The following is a 15,033-nucleotide window of genomic DNA, read 5'->3' on the forward strand; positions in this document are numbered from 1 at the left end:
ATTTATAAATTACACCGCACATAATTTATATGAAATCACCATCAGAAAGCAAGGGATATTAAACCCAGAAAAACTTTCGTTAACTAAAACTACAGAAGAGTAAAAGATTCATAACCATGAAATCAGCATTAAACTACTGAAGAATAAAAAGCCACAAGTGCAATTATACAATAATTCCAATGAAATCAGCAACAATTTCATAAAATAAAATAGCAATTTCAACAGAAACTACTGAAGACTAAAGATTCATAACCATGCAAAAATATTTGATAAAAGATTGTCGAGCAAAAGAATTGGCAGATTAATTTCGGTCCGAAATAAAACTCACCCGATATTGGATTAAAGATGATGACCCGAAAAACGCTTCACTCTTTTTTCAATGGATTCAGCTATCAGGTATTTCCAATTTTGTGAAAATATTGAAGAGCAGTAGAGAGTTGCAGATAGGGTTGGGAGGAAATGGGAGGAGACAGAGACTGAAGAAACGATGAGGACAGAATAATAAACAAAAACGGTGGGAGATGGAAGGAGAAATTTTGAGGACAGAATAGGAGAGGGTCGGGTAGGGAGGGAGGGTAAAACAGAGAGCAGGGGACGGAAGGCGGACGTAATAGGTATTACAGGGATTTGGGAAGGGATTACAAAAGCAGCGAAAAAGGGGATTAGGTCGGGATTGGTTTACGCCCGTAATGCCTATTACAGCGAACCAAACGCCGGATTAGAGGCGTCATGTAATACGCGCGTATTCGGCCTGTATTGTATTAGGTAATACACTGAACCAAACATGTTGCTATTGTTTTTGGATCATTTCTGTCCTTAATTTGAAATTTCACTATTTATATTTTAATTTTATATAATTTAAAATTTAAAAAAAATTCACATTTGTATTATATTACACAAGACGTCCCAAATTATTACTTTTATTTTAAATTAATCTCAAAATTTTAAAATATTCTAATTACATCTCTAAACTATCAAGATTTTATAATAATTAAATTCTTTCTATTATTAAAATCATTAATTTAGCTATTAAATTAGACGTCATATCTTATGTAGCATAATTTAAAACCAAACGTTTAAAGAAAAATAAATACTATGAAAATGAATGTGGAAAAATCTTTGTTTTTAAATTTTTGAAGATTTTTCAAAAGCTTTTCAATTAATAGTTAAATTATGTTATATGAGTTTTGATGTGTAAATTAATAGTTAAATTAACAACTTTACCAATGGAATGATATAATTAATATTTTAAATTTTAGGGACTAATTTAAAAAAAAAGGTCATAATTTAGAAACTTATGGTGCAATTAAACCCAATTAAAGTACAAAATCAAATCTTCAAAATCATAATTGGACCCATTCAAGATCGGTATTGGGTTATATTCCAGTGTCGTGCCGTAGTTAAGCTCATATATACCACAAAGAGATCAACGGCTGAAACAACATTGAACATGTGTGTCTGATCACTGATGTCTTCATATGTTTTATAGACCACTGATTTTCTTGTTAGGTTTCAAAACAAAACTACAAAAAAGGCACCAAGCTGACACCCAACAATATATATATATAAAATAATTTATTAATTAATTGCATGACAATTTTTGGTGTGTACGATATGAAATCTAACAAAAACTATGAATCTTCGATCTTAAATATTTTTAATTATTAACGAGGGTAAACTACACTATTAGTCACTAAATTATAGGTAAATTTTTACTTTGGTCATTTAACTAAAAAAATTAATAATTTAGTTATTAAACTATTCAAAAATTTCTATTTAAGTTACTGAACTATTCAAAAAATTTTATTTAAATTACTTGGATGTTTAATTTTTTTTATAAGTTTCACAAACGAGATCCAAACGACGATTCAATGATTGGTACAGTAGATCAGTACCCATTGATGAGTAGAAGAACATACCTTAAATTCAAGTCGATTTGACGGTCAGTGTCGAAGATCGAAGAAAAAAGTTGTTCGAATTTTAGTTTACAGATTCGTGACGTTTAAAGTTGTGACTTAAATAAAAACTTTCGATTGGTGCAGACAATATAAATAGTAAAAAGTCATATAGCAACGATTTCAACAGGTTGTGACTTAAATAAAAACTTTTAGAAAATTCAGTGACCAAAACAAAAACTTACCTATAATTGAATGATTAATAATATAATTTACTCTATTGTTATAATGATGTAATGATCACATTTAAAAATTATACAAATTACGTCCTCCCCTATCTCATATATATTTAGTCAACTTTATTAGAAAACAATAATAAAAAGAAAACGAAAACAAAATTAAAATATAGAGGAAGAAAGGCAAATATCAACTCAAATATTAGTATTTCTTTTTCGTTTATATAAATTAATTATGATTAGTAAGTGATAAATGAAGTTAGTGTATTATCGATTCTTAACTCGATTGATATTGGTATTATTGTTAATATAGAAAGATTTTAGTTCAAGTGTGCTGAAGCGTATTATCCTCTTATTTAAAACTTGGGAAGAATTATGCTTAGTTTTAGGCATTATATAAATATATATATGATAATAATTTATAATGAGATTAATGTTAAAAAAAATCTAATATTTAATATTTTACGAAAGAAAAAAGAGAGGATACTTTATTCCCATAAAGAAAAACTTAACAACAGAAAACAAATGTGGAAGCGACTCTTAAGCTCATGAATTAATCATGATGAGCTTTACAATTTTATACAAAATTCGTTTTTATTATTTGAAATTTAATTTTTTATTATTATTAGGAATTTGATTTATTTATTTTCTAGAATATTCAATTGGTAATGGAGTAAATTTTATTTTTTGTTAAATTTATTAGTATGACATTTTGAAATAAAAAGAATTTCATTAAATTGTCATGTAATAACGAGAATGACTTTAACTAAAATTTTTTAACAATATTAATAATTAAATTTGTATTTTTAAATTTTAAAAATAAAAAAACTAAATACTTGGAATAAAAAAAATTGATTTAGGGTGTATTTTAACTAAAATTCTTTATATTTATATATATAAAAAAAAGCCTAATTTGATATTCGATCCCCCCACTTGGACTAAAATATTATTAATTGAGTTTTGTTAAATTTAAATAAGTATAGATTTTAATTTTTTTAAATCAGATATTTGAATATTAAAATATTATATATTTAAATTTAATTAAAATTAATTAGCAGTGGAGGGAGTAAATTTTTGGGAAAAAAGGACTAATTCTAAAATTATAAAGAGTATAGGGACTAAGAGAAAAATTAAGTAAAAAATTAATGGCCTCATCATTTCTGTGTATATAAATACATATCTGTGAATTGCCCACTCCCTCAAATTCAAACCCTGCATTTTCAACCAAAAAATTCAAAAAAAAAATTCTAAATAAGTGATGGGGTTTCCGGCAAATGGCTCATCGGACAAACCATTGAAGTTCCTGATCTACGGTCGAACCGGTTGGATCGGTGGTTTGTTAGGCAAACTCTGCGAATCCCAGGGAATCGATTACGAGTACGGCTCCGGCCGTTTGGAGAACCGGATTTCACTTGAGTCCGACATAGCCAACGTGAAACCGACCCATGTATTCAATGCCGCCGGTGTCACCGGTCGTCCGAACGTCGATTGGTGCGAATCCCATAAGGTCGAGACCATCAGAACCAATGTGGTCGGGACCCTTACCCTCGCTGACGTTTGCAGAGACAAAGGCCTCATATTGATTAATTATGCTACAGGTTGTATCTTTGAGTACGATGAGGCTCATCAGATCGGAACGGGTATCGGGTTTAAGGAAGAGGATACTCCTAATTTCATCGGTTCCTTTTATTCTAAGACCAAAGCTATGGTAAGCAAAGCTTCAGTTATGTTATTAGATCTGATAACTTGTTTATTTGATCTGTTCTGTTTCATATGGGTATCCTTTCAGATCTTGTGATTTCATTGAAATGTTGTTGGGTTTTGTTTATGATTGATCGATTTGTTTGTTTAATGCAAGAAAGTTCTAATCTTTATTGATAATTTCATTGTTTTCACATTCAAAGTATTCATATTTGCTTATTGCGTCTATTGGTATTGATCTCACTTGGATCTGCATTGCAAGGCCCTGTACTAATCTTAATACTAAAGAGTTACATTGCATTTTGCCCCGCTATTTGAAAAATGGGCAAATTAGTCCTTGTAAATAAGATCAAAGAGCTAACTGGTCTTTTTTGTTAAAATTTCATCTATTTGTATTGTAAAGATCAGTTTTTAAAAACTAATTTAACAAAAAGATCAGTTTTCTCTTTGATTTAACATATAGGGACTAATTTGCTCATTTTTTGAGTAAAGGGGTAAAGTGCAACTCGACTCTTAGTACAGGGGCCTTTATTGAACTTTTACCATTGCCTTCTTTTTTTGTAGTTTAATGTATTTAGATCTGAATTGTGCTCTTGTTCTAATAATGGGATCTTTGTTAATGATTCAAAAAAAGGTGGAGGAATTGCTCAAGAATTATGAAAATGTATGTACCTTGCGAGTTAGGATGCCTATTTCATCGGATTTAGCCAATCCCCGAAACTTCATCACAAAAATAACTCGGTACGATAAAGTGGTTAACATTCCTAACTCGATGACCATCCTCGATGAGCTTCTTCCGATTTCCATCGAGATGGGAAAGAGGAACTTGACCGGCATTTGGAACTTTACAAACCCGGGAGTGGTCAGTCACAATGAGATATTAGAAATGTACCGTGACTACATTGACCCTAACTTCACCTGGAAGAACTTCAATCTCGAGGAGCAGGCCAAAGTTATCGTAGCCCCGAGAAGCAACAACGAACTTGATGCGACCAAATTGAAGACAGAATTCCCTGAGCTCCTTTCGATTAAAGAGTCTCTTATTAAGTATGTATTCGAACCGAATAAGAAGACTGGTGGAGCTTGATCAGTTACTTTGCCTGTTAAAAAGTTTGTCTTCAAAGGTAAACTATGTGAGACTAGTTGAGCTTGAGATTTTAGGTTATGAATTCATTGATTTTCCTCTCTTTTTTTATCATCTTTTTTATGAATTTGGTTCGTGTGGGTCGATATGGATGGTGATAACCTCGGGCGATACGCACGCACGCCTCTTCCCAGATGACTCGAAAGATTGCTGGTATTTTGTATTTGAATGTTGTATTCATATATGAACATTTGAATAAGTCAGTTGGAAATGGTTTTATCTGGTTATGAATATGCATTTTGAGTTTTATATTTGGTATTTGCCTCCTTTGCTTGGCTTCATCTTTTGGCCCATGTTCAATTTAATCTATTTTACTTGTTTCATTTAGCACAACACCTTAATGTGGTATAGATATTTTGGTCAAAAAGTTTCATTTTGAATTGAAATTGGGTTTGCAAAATACCCAATTTAATACCATAAACTAGAACCACTTTCCATAAAGGTTAAGGAAATTGCCTCTTTATATATTTATTCAAGGTTAAAATATGCCCTCATTATTTATATTCTTCACAAATTTATTTTTATTTTTAAGAATGTAGTCTCTTTATTTTTCTAATGGTTAAAATTTTTGGTTAGAATGTGATTTTTTGAATTTAACAAAATAATTTTAATATTATTAACAATTGGACTTGAATTTTAAAATTTGAAAAGTGAAGCTACTGATTTCTTAAAAATAAAAATACAATAATTAAATTCTAATTTATAAATAATACAGGGGCTTATGACATATTTTAATAATTATATAATTACCATCAAAAGTAAAATTTCAATTGTAAGGCACGTTATATTTTTAATGAGAGAACACAAGTTCGAACTTTGAATATGATATTATTGTGAGGTGTAATCACAAACCTCGAAGATGAATCAAATTATAGAACAGATTTGTATTAGGTAATGCAATTATTTGATTTAATCTTTTACCAAATTAATATTTAGATATTATTTTATATTGATACCACAATATTTTTTGGATGTTATAGAGAGGTAGTTATACACCTAAAACACTTATAACAAATATTTAATATTTGGATGATATATAAATTTTCTTAAAATTTCAAATCTAAAAAATTATAATATATTATTAATAATATTAATTAGTGAAATTTAGATCATATCTTTAATAAATTTTATAAATATAATTTCATTTATTAAATATTATATTTACTTAATAAAATATTATTAATATATTTTTATATAAAATTTAAAAATCTTATTGAAATAGCATTTCAACTAAAAATTATTATTTTTATTTTAACTTAGAAATAAAATTAATTTTACTAAAACATGTGACAAGAGGCTGATATAAAGAACTATTTTAATAAAGAGTGTACTTCATACGGTTGTTACTATTATAGATAAAAAGTTGTTATAGATAATAAAAATAAAACATAAAAAATTAATTCTACATCAGACTTAATTATTATAATAAAATGTCGCTACAAAGAGTGATTGTTATAGAGAATGCCGACTTTATCTAAATATTGTTTTGTATTAGTTTATCAAATTAAACTACAAATATTATCAAAATTATCATTAAAATTTACAAATTCTATACAAGAAGACAAATTAAAATTTTTTTGGAAAACTTTGAGAGGGCATACATAAAATTGCCACAATTTTAGATAATGATTATAGAGTTAAAATAAAATTGGAAAAAATAAAACTTAATAGGGGTTAAAATGAAATTTAACAACATTTAGGTTGTTGGCCTGGCCCCTGCCGACAGTCTAAGTTCTTCCTTGTTTGTCACACTGAGATAAATCCTATAGGGATGAACAGTTTTTTCTTTTACCTTTAATAGGGTCAGTGATTTTGATGCCTTTCATCTGAATGGGACTCTTGTTTTCTTTTGTTCAAAACTCAAAAGAGTTGAACTGAATCACTCTCTTCACTTCTGCTTCTCATTGTGTAGCAGAAATATCAGCATCTAAACCAAAGGCAAGATTAGAGGGAATAGTATTCCAATCATGATGGTTTGTATATAACTAAGCTACCTAGACACGAAGTCGACCGTCTTATTAGCATCCCGATGCGAAGAAAATCAGATTTCAACATTAAGTAATCCTTAATTAATAAACCAAACTTCGAAATATTTATGCTAGGCATCCCCAAAGCATTAAATGGCCCCCATGCAATGTGACTCAATAATAAATTTTATCGAAGTGCAGTGATTTTAGTCAAGATAAAGTTTCTCCTATCGAAACAACTTCAACAACATGGGGCTCCATCAAAACCAACGTAAAGCTCGTCCCTTCAACAAACCAATCGTTACCATCTCCAACAATTGCAACAAAAGTCTTTTTTATTTAAAATTTAGTGCTTATTGTTGAAAAATATGAAAGACAATCGAGACTGTTTCTATATTTGTGTTATTGACAATTTTATTAAATTGGATTTTTAGACTATGTTGACATTGTGAAACGGATTTAGCCCATCAATGAAAATCATATTATTTAAAAAAATATTTATGGAGGATTGGATCAGATTAGATCATACTTATCAAATTCCTTGGATCGAAGATATTGGATTGAAACTTTGATATCTTAGATGCCAAGAGTCCTTATTTACATTGTTTGTTATTATTATATTGTATTCAGCTTGGTAGGTCTTCTTTATGTTAGCATAGGGGTGAGCGTTCGATCGAATCCAATGAAAAAATTTTAATTTAATCGAGTTTACGAGTCCTATTTTATCATCCTAACTTAAATTGAATTTTTTTTTGAATCGAATTGAATGAAATAAAGTTCGAGTCTAGTCGAACCGAATCAAGTGAAATTGTTCGAGTTAAATTAAAAAATTAAACATGTCAAATCAAAATTTTGTTAGAGTATAACTAATTTCATGTTCTAACATATAAATTTGAAACTAAATATATTTAAAAACTTTTTCCAAGCAAAATAATAAAAAATTACTTTAGTATGATAAAATTGCATCATTATTTAACTTATTTAGATACCAAAATTATTGTTCTAGAAAATTTTTAATTTTTTAACTTTCTTTACATATTTTTTAGATTTTTTTGAAATTTTTATCATTTTTAAAAATATATATATTAAATATTTTGAATTTTAAAAATTATTTTGAATTATTTTGTAATTTTTGTTGAGAGACCAATTTGCTAATTTTTAAATTTGACAAGGATCAAAAGGGTTTTTACACTAATTTGTTATTCGAATTATAAAATTCAACTCAATTCGAACTCTAAACTCGAATTACTTAGTCGAGTTGACTTGAATAATTTGAATAACTCGAAATTTAAATTTTTTTTCGATTTTTCGAATCAAATTGAGTTTTGCTTACCCCTATATTGACAAGTATTGAAATATCCTATATAATTGATATACTTGCATAGGTTATAATACAGAAAGATAGAACACTTAATCTATTCAAGTGAGCAATTTTATTTTTTATAAGTGTGATTGTAAAATGTATTATGGTGATTGTAAAATGTATTATGTTGTGGTTTTACATAATAAGTTCATAGGGGGAAATTTAATGGCTACATCAATCTTCAAGGTGTAAAAGTGAGAAAATTGTCATTATAAGTGTTGAAATTTGTGAATATTTCTCACTAATGCAAATGTAGAGAAACTGAATTGTACAAACAATTTTTAAGTCCCAGTTTTATTCTTGTTATCCCTAGAGGTGAGCAAAACTCAATTTGATTAGAAAAAATCGAATTTTTTTTCAAATTTTGAGTTAATTGAATCGAGTTAATTGAGTAAACTCGAATAAGTAATTCGAGTTTCGAGTTCGAGTCGAGTTGAATTTTACAATTCGAATAATTCAAATAATATATTGATGTAAATATCTTTTTGACCCCTATCAATTTTGAAAATGAGAAAATTGGCCTTTCTCTTAACAAAAATTTCAAAATAATTTTTAAAATTCAAAATATTTATAAAAATTTAATATTTTATATTTTTTTAAAAATTCTAAATTTTTTTAAAAAATTCTAAAAATATATAAACAAAGTTAAATTTTAAAAATTTCTAAAATAATAATTTTGGGACCTAAATAAGTTAACTAATGATTCAAGTTTATATACTAAAGTACCTTATTATTATTATTTTGTTTTGAAATTTTTTTTAAATATATATGGTTTTAAATTTATGTGCTCTAATACGGAATTAATTATACTGTAACAAGATTTTAATTTGACATGTTTAATTTTTTTATTATTATTGTTAAACATAAGCTTAGAAAATTAAGCGAGCATTCATCCTAATGAAAATTATCATCAGTCACCAGCGACTGTCTCACATAATGCGAAGGATCTTCCAGGATAACCAGCTGCTCAATTACACCTCTATCTGCCTTAGCTATGCAATCAACAACTTTATTGACATTCCTCTGAATATGTCGAGATTTGACTTCTCAATTTTTGGAACATCAATCGTGAATTTGTTTGACTTCAGCAACACTACTTACGGTAGCCAACCCATTACGAATAGTTTCAATCAATATTGCGTTGTCACTCGAACAATTTCATTTCATTCAACTCGATTCGATTGAACATTCACTTCTAATTATCGCAATATTTGATGAAATGATCATTTTCAACCACTTCTTCCCAGCATATAACTCAGCCTCAACAACTATTTGAGCCAACAATTATGATATTATTCATGGAAAGAGCTAATTGGCTGAGATGGATAAATAAGCTTTATTTCATGTATTAATGGTTGGGTTTAATGATTAAACAATTTTCATATTCAAATATTAAAATGCACCACCAAAATAGATATAATCATCAAATTTATGAGAACAAAATTAACTTAATTTTTTTTTACTAAGGTATCCTGTAAAGATTAATTTTTTGAGGCTCATAACAACCTCTTCCTCAACGTAATAATGCCATTTCTAAAATTTGAATAGAATTACCCCACTTTTCTTTGAAGATACATTGCACTCTCATTATAATGAGAGATTCGGTTTTTTTTCATTGGTTTAAGACACTTTACATGGCCTGGGAGCTGAGCTGGAAGTGTAAGAATGACAAGTGGAGGGTCCCCCTTGATGACCATGAACATGTGACCATCAGCTGTCAACAACACAGACGGGGTCTATTCTCCACCAATAAATTTGCAGAGCTGTGTCAGAATGGTATCAAAAAAGTCCTTTACAGAGTTTTAGTCACTTGATTTTTCTTTCATTCTGAAATCTAAAGTGGTCCCATAAAAACATACCAATCTTCATTACCACTAAATGTTTATTACCAAGATAATAGCCCTTGAACCTACAACAATGGAGCTTTGCTGAAATAAAAATATCTTATATTATCATCAAAGAGATTGCCAACTAGCTTTGGGTTTTAACATATCTGGCTCTAGAAAAATAACTTATTACAAGATAAAATGAAAAAGAAAATTAATGCTGAAATTGATGCTGAATCAAACTATTTTTGCTTTTTAACATACACATGGAACCCAGTATTTTGGTACTCACAAACACATCTAACACAAATGCTTTCTTCATTGCATTGGGGGCATGATAAATCTGTTCACTAATGACCGTTGGCAATGGAACCGTTATCGCAAGCAGCAAAGTCCCCGTCTTTCTTTGCATAGAATCTCCGGTACATGGAATCAACTTCGGTGAGGTAGTATGTTCCGGGAGACAAAAGGCTACAGTCTTTGCTTGTCACGAAATCCTTGGCTCCATACCTATGCTCCATGAGCTTCATAGTCTCAACAAACTTCTCAGGGGGAAACTGCAGAAAACAACTCGGTTACAATCCAAAACTCAGGCAATGAAGTTGGTAGAATGACCATGTACTTCTTATACAGGCTAGAACAGAAGTGCAAGAATTACCTCGTGCCTTGACTTCAATTTCCCACCTACATTCATCACCGATGCAATGTTCGATAGGCTAAAGGGATGTTGACCTTCATGGAATCGCAATGAAAACATTGTGGCAGTTAAACCACTTCCGTAAGAGAATAAAATCACCCGCTTTCCTGCCTGCATGTTATTAAATATATCAGATGTGAATGGAAATAGAGCAGAGATTGAAGATTTTCATTTTTATTTTCGAAAAGAGATGCAATAAATTACCAATTCACTGTGTTTGATGTGAATAAGGGATGCAAAGGCAGCATAAAGAGATGCAGTATACATGTTGCCAACTTGCTTTGGTATCAAGGTAGTTGGTTGCACCTTGGCATCGTAAAGGGACTTTGAAGCTTGTTGGGATGCCTGCAAATGCACAGTAATGATCGGTATCAGCATGAAGTACTATTATGTCAAATCTTAGAATTGTTATGAAAGTTCAAAATAGACCTTCTCAAGATCCCGGCTTTGGTAGCTTTCGTCACCGGTCAAAGTTGAAAATGGAGCCAGTTTTTCCTTGGTAATTTCATCGACAGAACTACAAATTTAGGTAAACCGAGTAAATAACACCAAACAGAGATGATATGGTAAGTATAATCTTTGAAGTCATCAAAGAAAAGGAAAAAACCTGGCATTCCTCAAGAAGTCATTGAACAACAAACGAGAAAAACTTTTCTGCACGAGCTGCAGCAGTTGAAACAGAAAAAGTTATCAGAGACATTCCAAAATTCCCGTTATTAAATGAAAGAAAATTTATTGATTTATCAATAACAGCTCAAATTAGCTACCTTGTTATAAGGAGAATGGAATACGAAGTACGCAGCATCAGAAAGAGAAAACTGTTTGCCCTCTAGTTTCTCGTACCTGCAGCGACACATAGTGGCTTTAGCCAAGCATAACTAGTCTAAATTCCACATTTACAAAGAAAACAGAATATATCGGCCGAAAAGGAAAAAGACAAAATGCTTCGATTACTTCTAAAATGACTTACTTGTGACAGAAATATTTGTAGCAAGTATCGAGAGCCATGAGATAGCATGTTTGAGAAAGTTTCCCATCGACAACCTATGCATGTCAATGGATAGAATCATTTACTGAAACAAGAATTCTTAACGAACAAGAATAGCATAATTGATTATTATGCAATTATATGATTGCTATAAACAGTCGTTTTTGAAATTTGTCCTCGGAACTTCATCATATACATAATCCTAATGACGACAATGATATGAACAATTATTTCCCATACAAGTAGAAAAACTTTACAGGCAATTTGGTTGCATTACCGGATATTCACTAGCAAGGTTAGGCTTGTAAAAGTCATAGGCATGGGACATATGACTTCCCCGTAATTTGCTTTCAAAAGCAATAGGAGCATCAGGCCCTATTAGCATGGCAATTGCCGCTGCTCCTCCAGTCGGCCGGGCAGGTCCTTCTGCATAGACCTGAAAACAAAAGTCCGGTAAGAAAACCAAAAACAAAAAATTGCGCTTGTAGACCGTAGCCGGAAAAAGATAGGGAAATTTCGCAATAACAGTACAGGAAACGAGCATACCGCACTGTCAGTACAAACAACAAGACCATATCGTCCATCCCATGAACTACTTTCAACCCAATTGACACAGTTAAATAGAGCTGCAGTCCCTCCATAGCATGCATTAGTTGAGTCAACCCCTTCGATGTCAGTGTTTCCAGATTTCTGCTTGTTTAACACGAGAAAAGAGCATAATGTGAAGAACATGCATTTCACCATAAACTGCACCAAAGTTCATCCTAAGAAATAAACAACACATTACAGAACCGCAATCAAACAGGACAGGATGATATCTAAGAGTGATACGGGTGCAATAAAACATGGTTGGACCATGGATTTTCCCAAGAAAAAAGTTCAGGTCACAACGACCGTATAGAGATAACGCCTTTGACAAAATGACCCCATATAATGGCTAGCAGCTAGCAAGGGACAACTATCCTAGATAAGAAATCGTGATGATCGGGGGTACCTCAAAGATTTGCATCAAGAAGGTCTTAATGGACTTGCTCTTGTCGATCACAGTCTCACTACCAACTTCAAGACGGCCGATTTGTTTGGGGTCAATCTTATATTTTGCAAGGAGTGAAGTAACAGCTGTTAAACTGCAGATCAAACTAACCACATTAGTAAAATCGAAGAAAGTGTTCATTTCAACCATCCATACAATGCAAATCTTAGTCATTATAATACATACTGTAAAACAGTATTACGTGATGCTAATAACATATAAGAAGAGTAGATATAAAATGTAGAATTTGTAACCTCATAGAGATAACATCTTCCACTTCTGTACAAAAGGCCATGCAATCTTGTCCAAGTCCAATGGTGTATTTCCCCTTACTAGCACCATCATGAGCCTCCAATGCTTCCTGTTTTGTAGGGAAAAGAAATGAATATCATAAAATTAATCTCATATTACATTAATCTATGAATAAATAACATATCAAATAAAAAGCCATCATTCTACTATAAACTAAAACAAGTATTCATAACCATATGATCATGCAAAACTAGAATTTTTTTTTTCTAGGGAAAATTGTAATTAACACCCATTGATCCAGTACATATATTCACATCAAACGGTAAGGAATCAAACATAACACTTTAACTGTAATTAGACTTCACCAAATTATAGAGTTCAAATGAGATGAACTTTTCAGATATACAATTAAAAATTCTGAAACAAGAAAAAAAACCCCAAGAAAATTAAATTTGGAGGCAATCAGTTTATTCACCATAAATAACCAAAAAAAAAAAATTTCCACCTTTGACCCATTTTTCTCACTTGAATCAGCTACCCAACCAGAACCCAGAACTCAAAAACTCGAAGAAATTAAAAGGAAAAAAAAAAGGGAAGAGATGAACTCACCTGTTGAACACAGGTAGGAGGGAAGTAGATTTCCATAGCAAGAATTCCCACATTCTTAGCCATTGCTCACTCTAACTATCAAAAAAAAGATGAGCTTTTTCAACAACAACGAAAAAAAGTTGTGTTAATTAATTACTTATATTCTCTCCTTTTTGTGAAAGAGTATTTGATCCCCGAAATTCGCAGAGAGAACCGTTGATGAGGGAAATCAGATGCGGTGTTTTCCGGTATTTATAGGCAAAATGCAGACTTCATGAATTCGTATTACTATTCCCCCTTTGGCTACTGTTGGAAGATATTATGATTCTCTTTTCTACCCTTTCTCGTTTAATTATTTACTTTGATTGCCATCATGTCAGGTTGGAAAATGGTATTTTTTTAGATTTTTGTTTGTCTGGTTTTGCCAGCATTTTCATTGTCTTTTTGTCCCTTTTTTATTTTTTTTATTTTAATAAAAATAAAGAAAAAATATGTTTGTAACAAAAAAAAAAGTGAATCTATACCTTTAAAAGTTTTTTTTCATGATTGATGTTTTTTTTCTCGTAAAATAAACTAGAGTTTAAATTTGATTTGAAAAATTTAATGTGAAATAAATTTTAAATTAGTTAAATAAATTTAAGTTGAGATTTAAATCGAAATTTTTTAAAATTAATTACAATAACCATTCTAATTGAATCCGAAATTTTTTAAAGGAAATCATGTAGTATGAAATAATTAATAAGGCCAAAATCATGTTCTCATAAAAGTTATTAATTAATATATTTAATATGCATTAATAATGTTTTCTCTTATTAAAAAAATAATAATATTTTAAAAAAAAACCCATTTATTTATTTATGGATGGATAATAAAAATAAATAAATAATAGCCAAATTGGTTGAATTTGTAAATCAGATGAAATATATATTTTTTGTGGGCATTCAAAATTGACAGCATTATAATAATTATTTTAAGAAATAATTAATTTTTTTTATTGAGTGTTGAACGGCCCATCCCAAAACTAAGCCGTTTAGTGTTGAAATTTAGGGTTTTAAAAAAATAATTTTAAATTTAAAAAAATAATATTTTTCATTTAATATATTAAAAATAATGAAAAAAAATTATTAAACATTAAAGTTACATATTAATTAAAATTAATGAATGTTTTACAATTTAATAAATTTTATTTTAATGTATGAGGGAAAAGAAAGGACCCAGTTGGGGGTTGTTGGGAAAATTAGGTCAAGCATGACAGCACGTGACTATGCTTCAAACTGCACGTGGACTGATCGCTGTATTTCACTTTTTATTTTTCATGATAAATTATAATAACAAATATGCTT

At 30.1% G+C, this 15,033-nt stretch overlaps 2 protein-coding genes across 2 annotated transcripts; one reads left to right on the top strand and one right to left on the bottom strand.

Moving 5' to 3' along the window:
• The first annotated feature begins 3,345 nt into the window (after positions 1-3,345).
• LOC107963680 (bifunctional dTDP-4-dehydrorhamnose 3,5-epimerase/dTDP-4-dehydrorhamnose reductase-like) lies at positions 3,346-5,207 on the top strand. Its single transcript, NM_001327736.1, is given in 2 exon segments — positions 3,346-3,839; positions 4,467-5,207. Coding segments are annotated over 2 exon segments (903 nt in total). The 5' UTR covers positions 3,346-3,389; the 3' UTR covers positions 4,920-5,207.
• A 5,023-nt stretch (positions 5,208-10,230) lies between these two features.
• Positions 10,231-13,992, bottom strand: LOC107963679 (hydroxymethylglutaryl-CoA synthase). The gene is made up of 12 exons (XM_016900107.2): positions 13,712-13,992; positions 13,105-13,211; positions 12,812-12,944; positions 12,364-12,507; positions 12,095-12,253; positions 11,800-11,873; positions 11,597-11,672; positions 11,437-11,492; positions 11,259-11,346; positions 11,034-11,174; positions 10,791-10,940; positions 10,231-10,689 (listed from the first exon to the last, which is right to left on the bottom strand). The coding sequence occupies exons 1-12, from the start codon at positions 13,772-13,774 to the stop codon at positions 10,483-10,485; spliced, it is 1,398 nt and encodes a 465-aa protein (XP_016755596.1). The 5' UTR covers positions 13,775-13,992; the 3' UTR covers positions 10,231-10,482.
• Between the last annotated feature and the right edge of the window lie 1,041 nt (positions 13,993-15,033).

The sequence above is a fragment of the Gossypium hirsutum genome, chromosome A03 (assembly GCF_007990345.1).
Source record: "Gossypium hirsutum isolate 1008001.06 chromosome A03, Gossypium_hirsutum_v2.1, whole genome shotgun sequence".
Taxonomy (NCBI): domain Eukaryota; kingdom Viridiplantae; phylum Streptophyta; class Magnoliopsida; order Malvales; family Malvaceae; genus Gossypium; species Gossypium hirsutum.

Coding starts and splice junctions, on each gene's coding strand:
- LOC107963679 (XM_016900107.2), bottom strand. CDS start 13,774: ATGGCTAAGAATGTGGGAATTCTTGCTATGGAAATCTACTTCCCTCCT. Junction 11,673..11,799: donor TACAAATATTTCTGTCACAA/GTAAGTCATTTT, acceptor GTGTCGCTGCAG/GTACGAGAAACTAGAGGGCA. Junction 11,175..11,258: donor AAAGCCGGGATCTTGAGAAG/GTCTATTTTGAA, acceptor GTGCATTTGCAG/GCATCCCAACAAGCTTCAAA.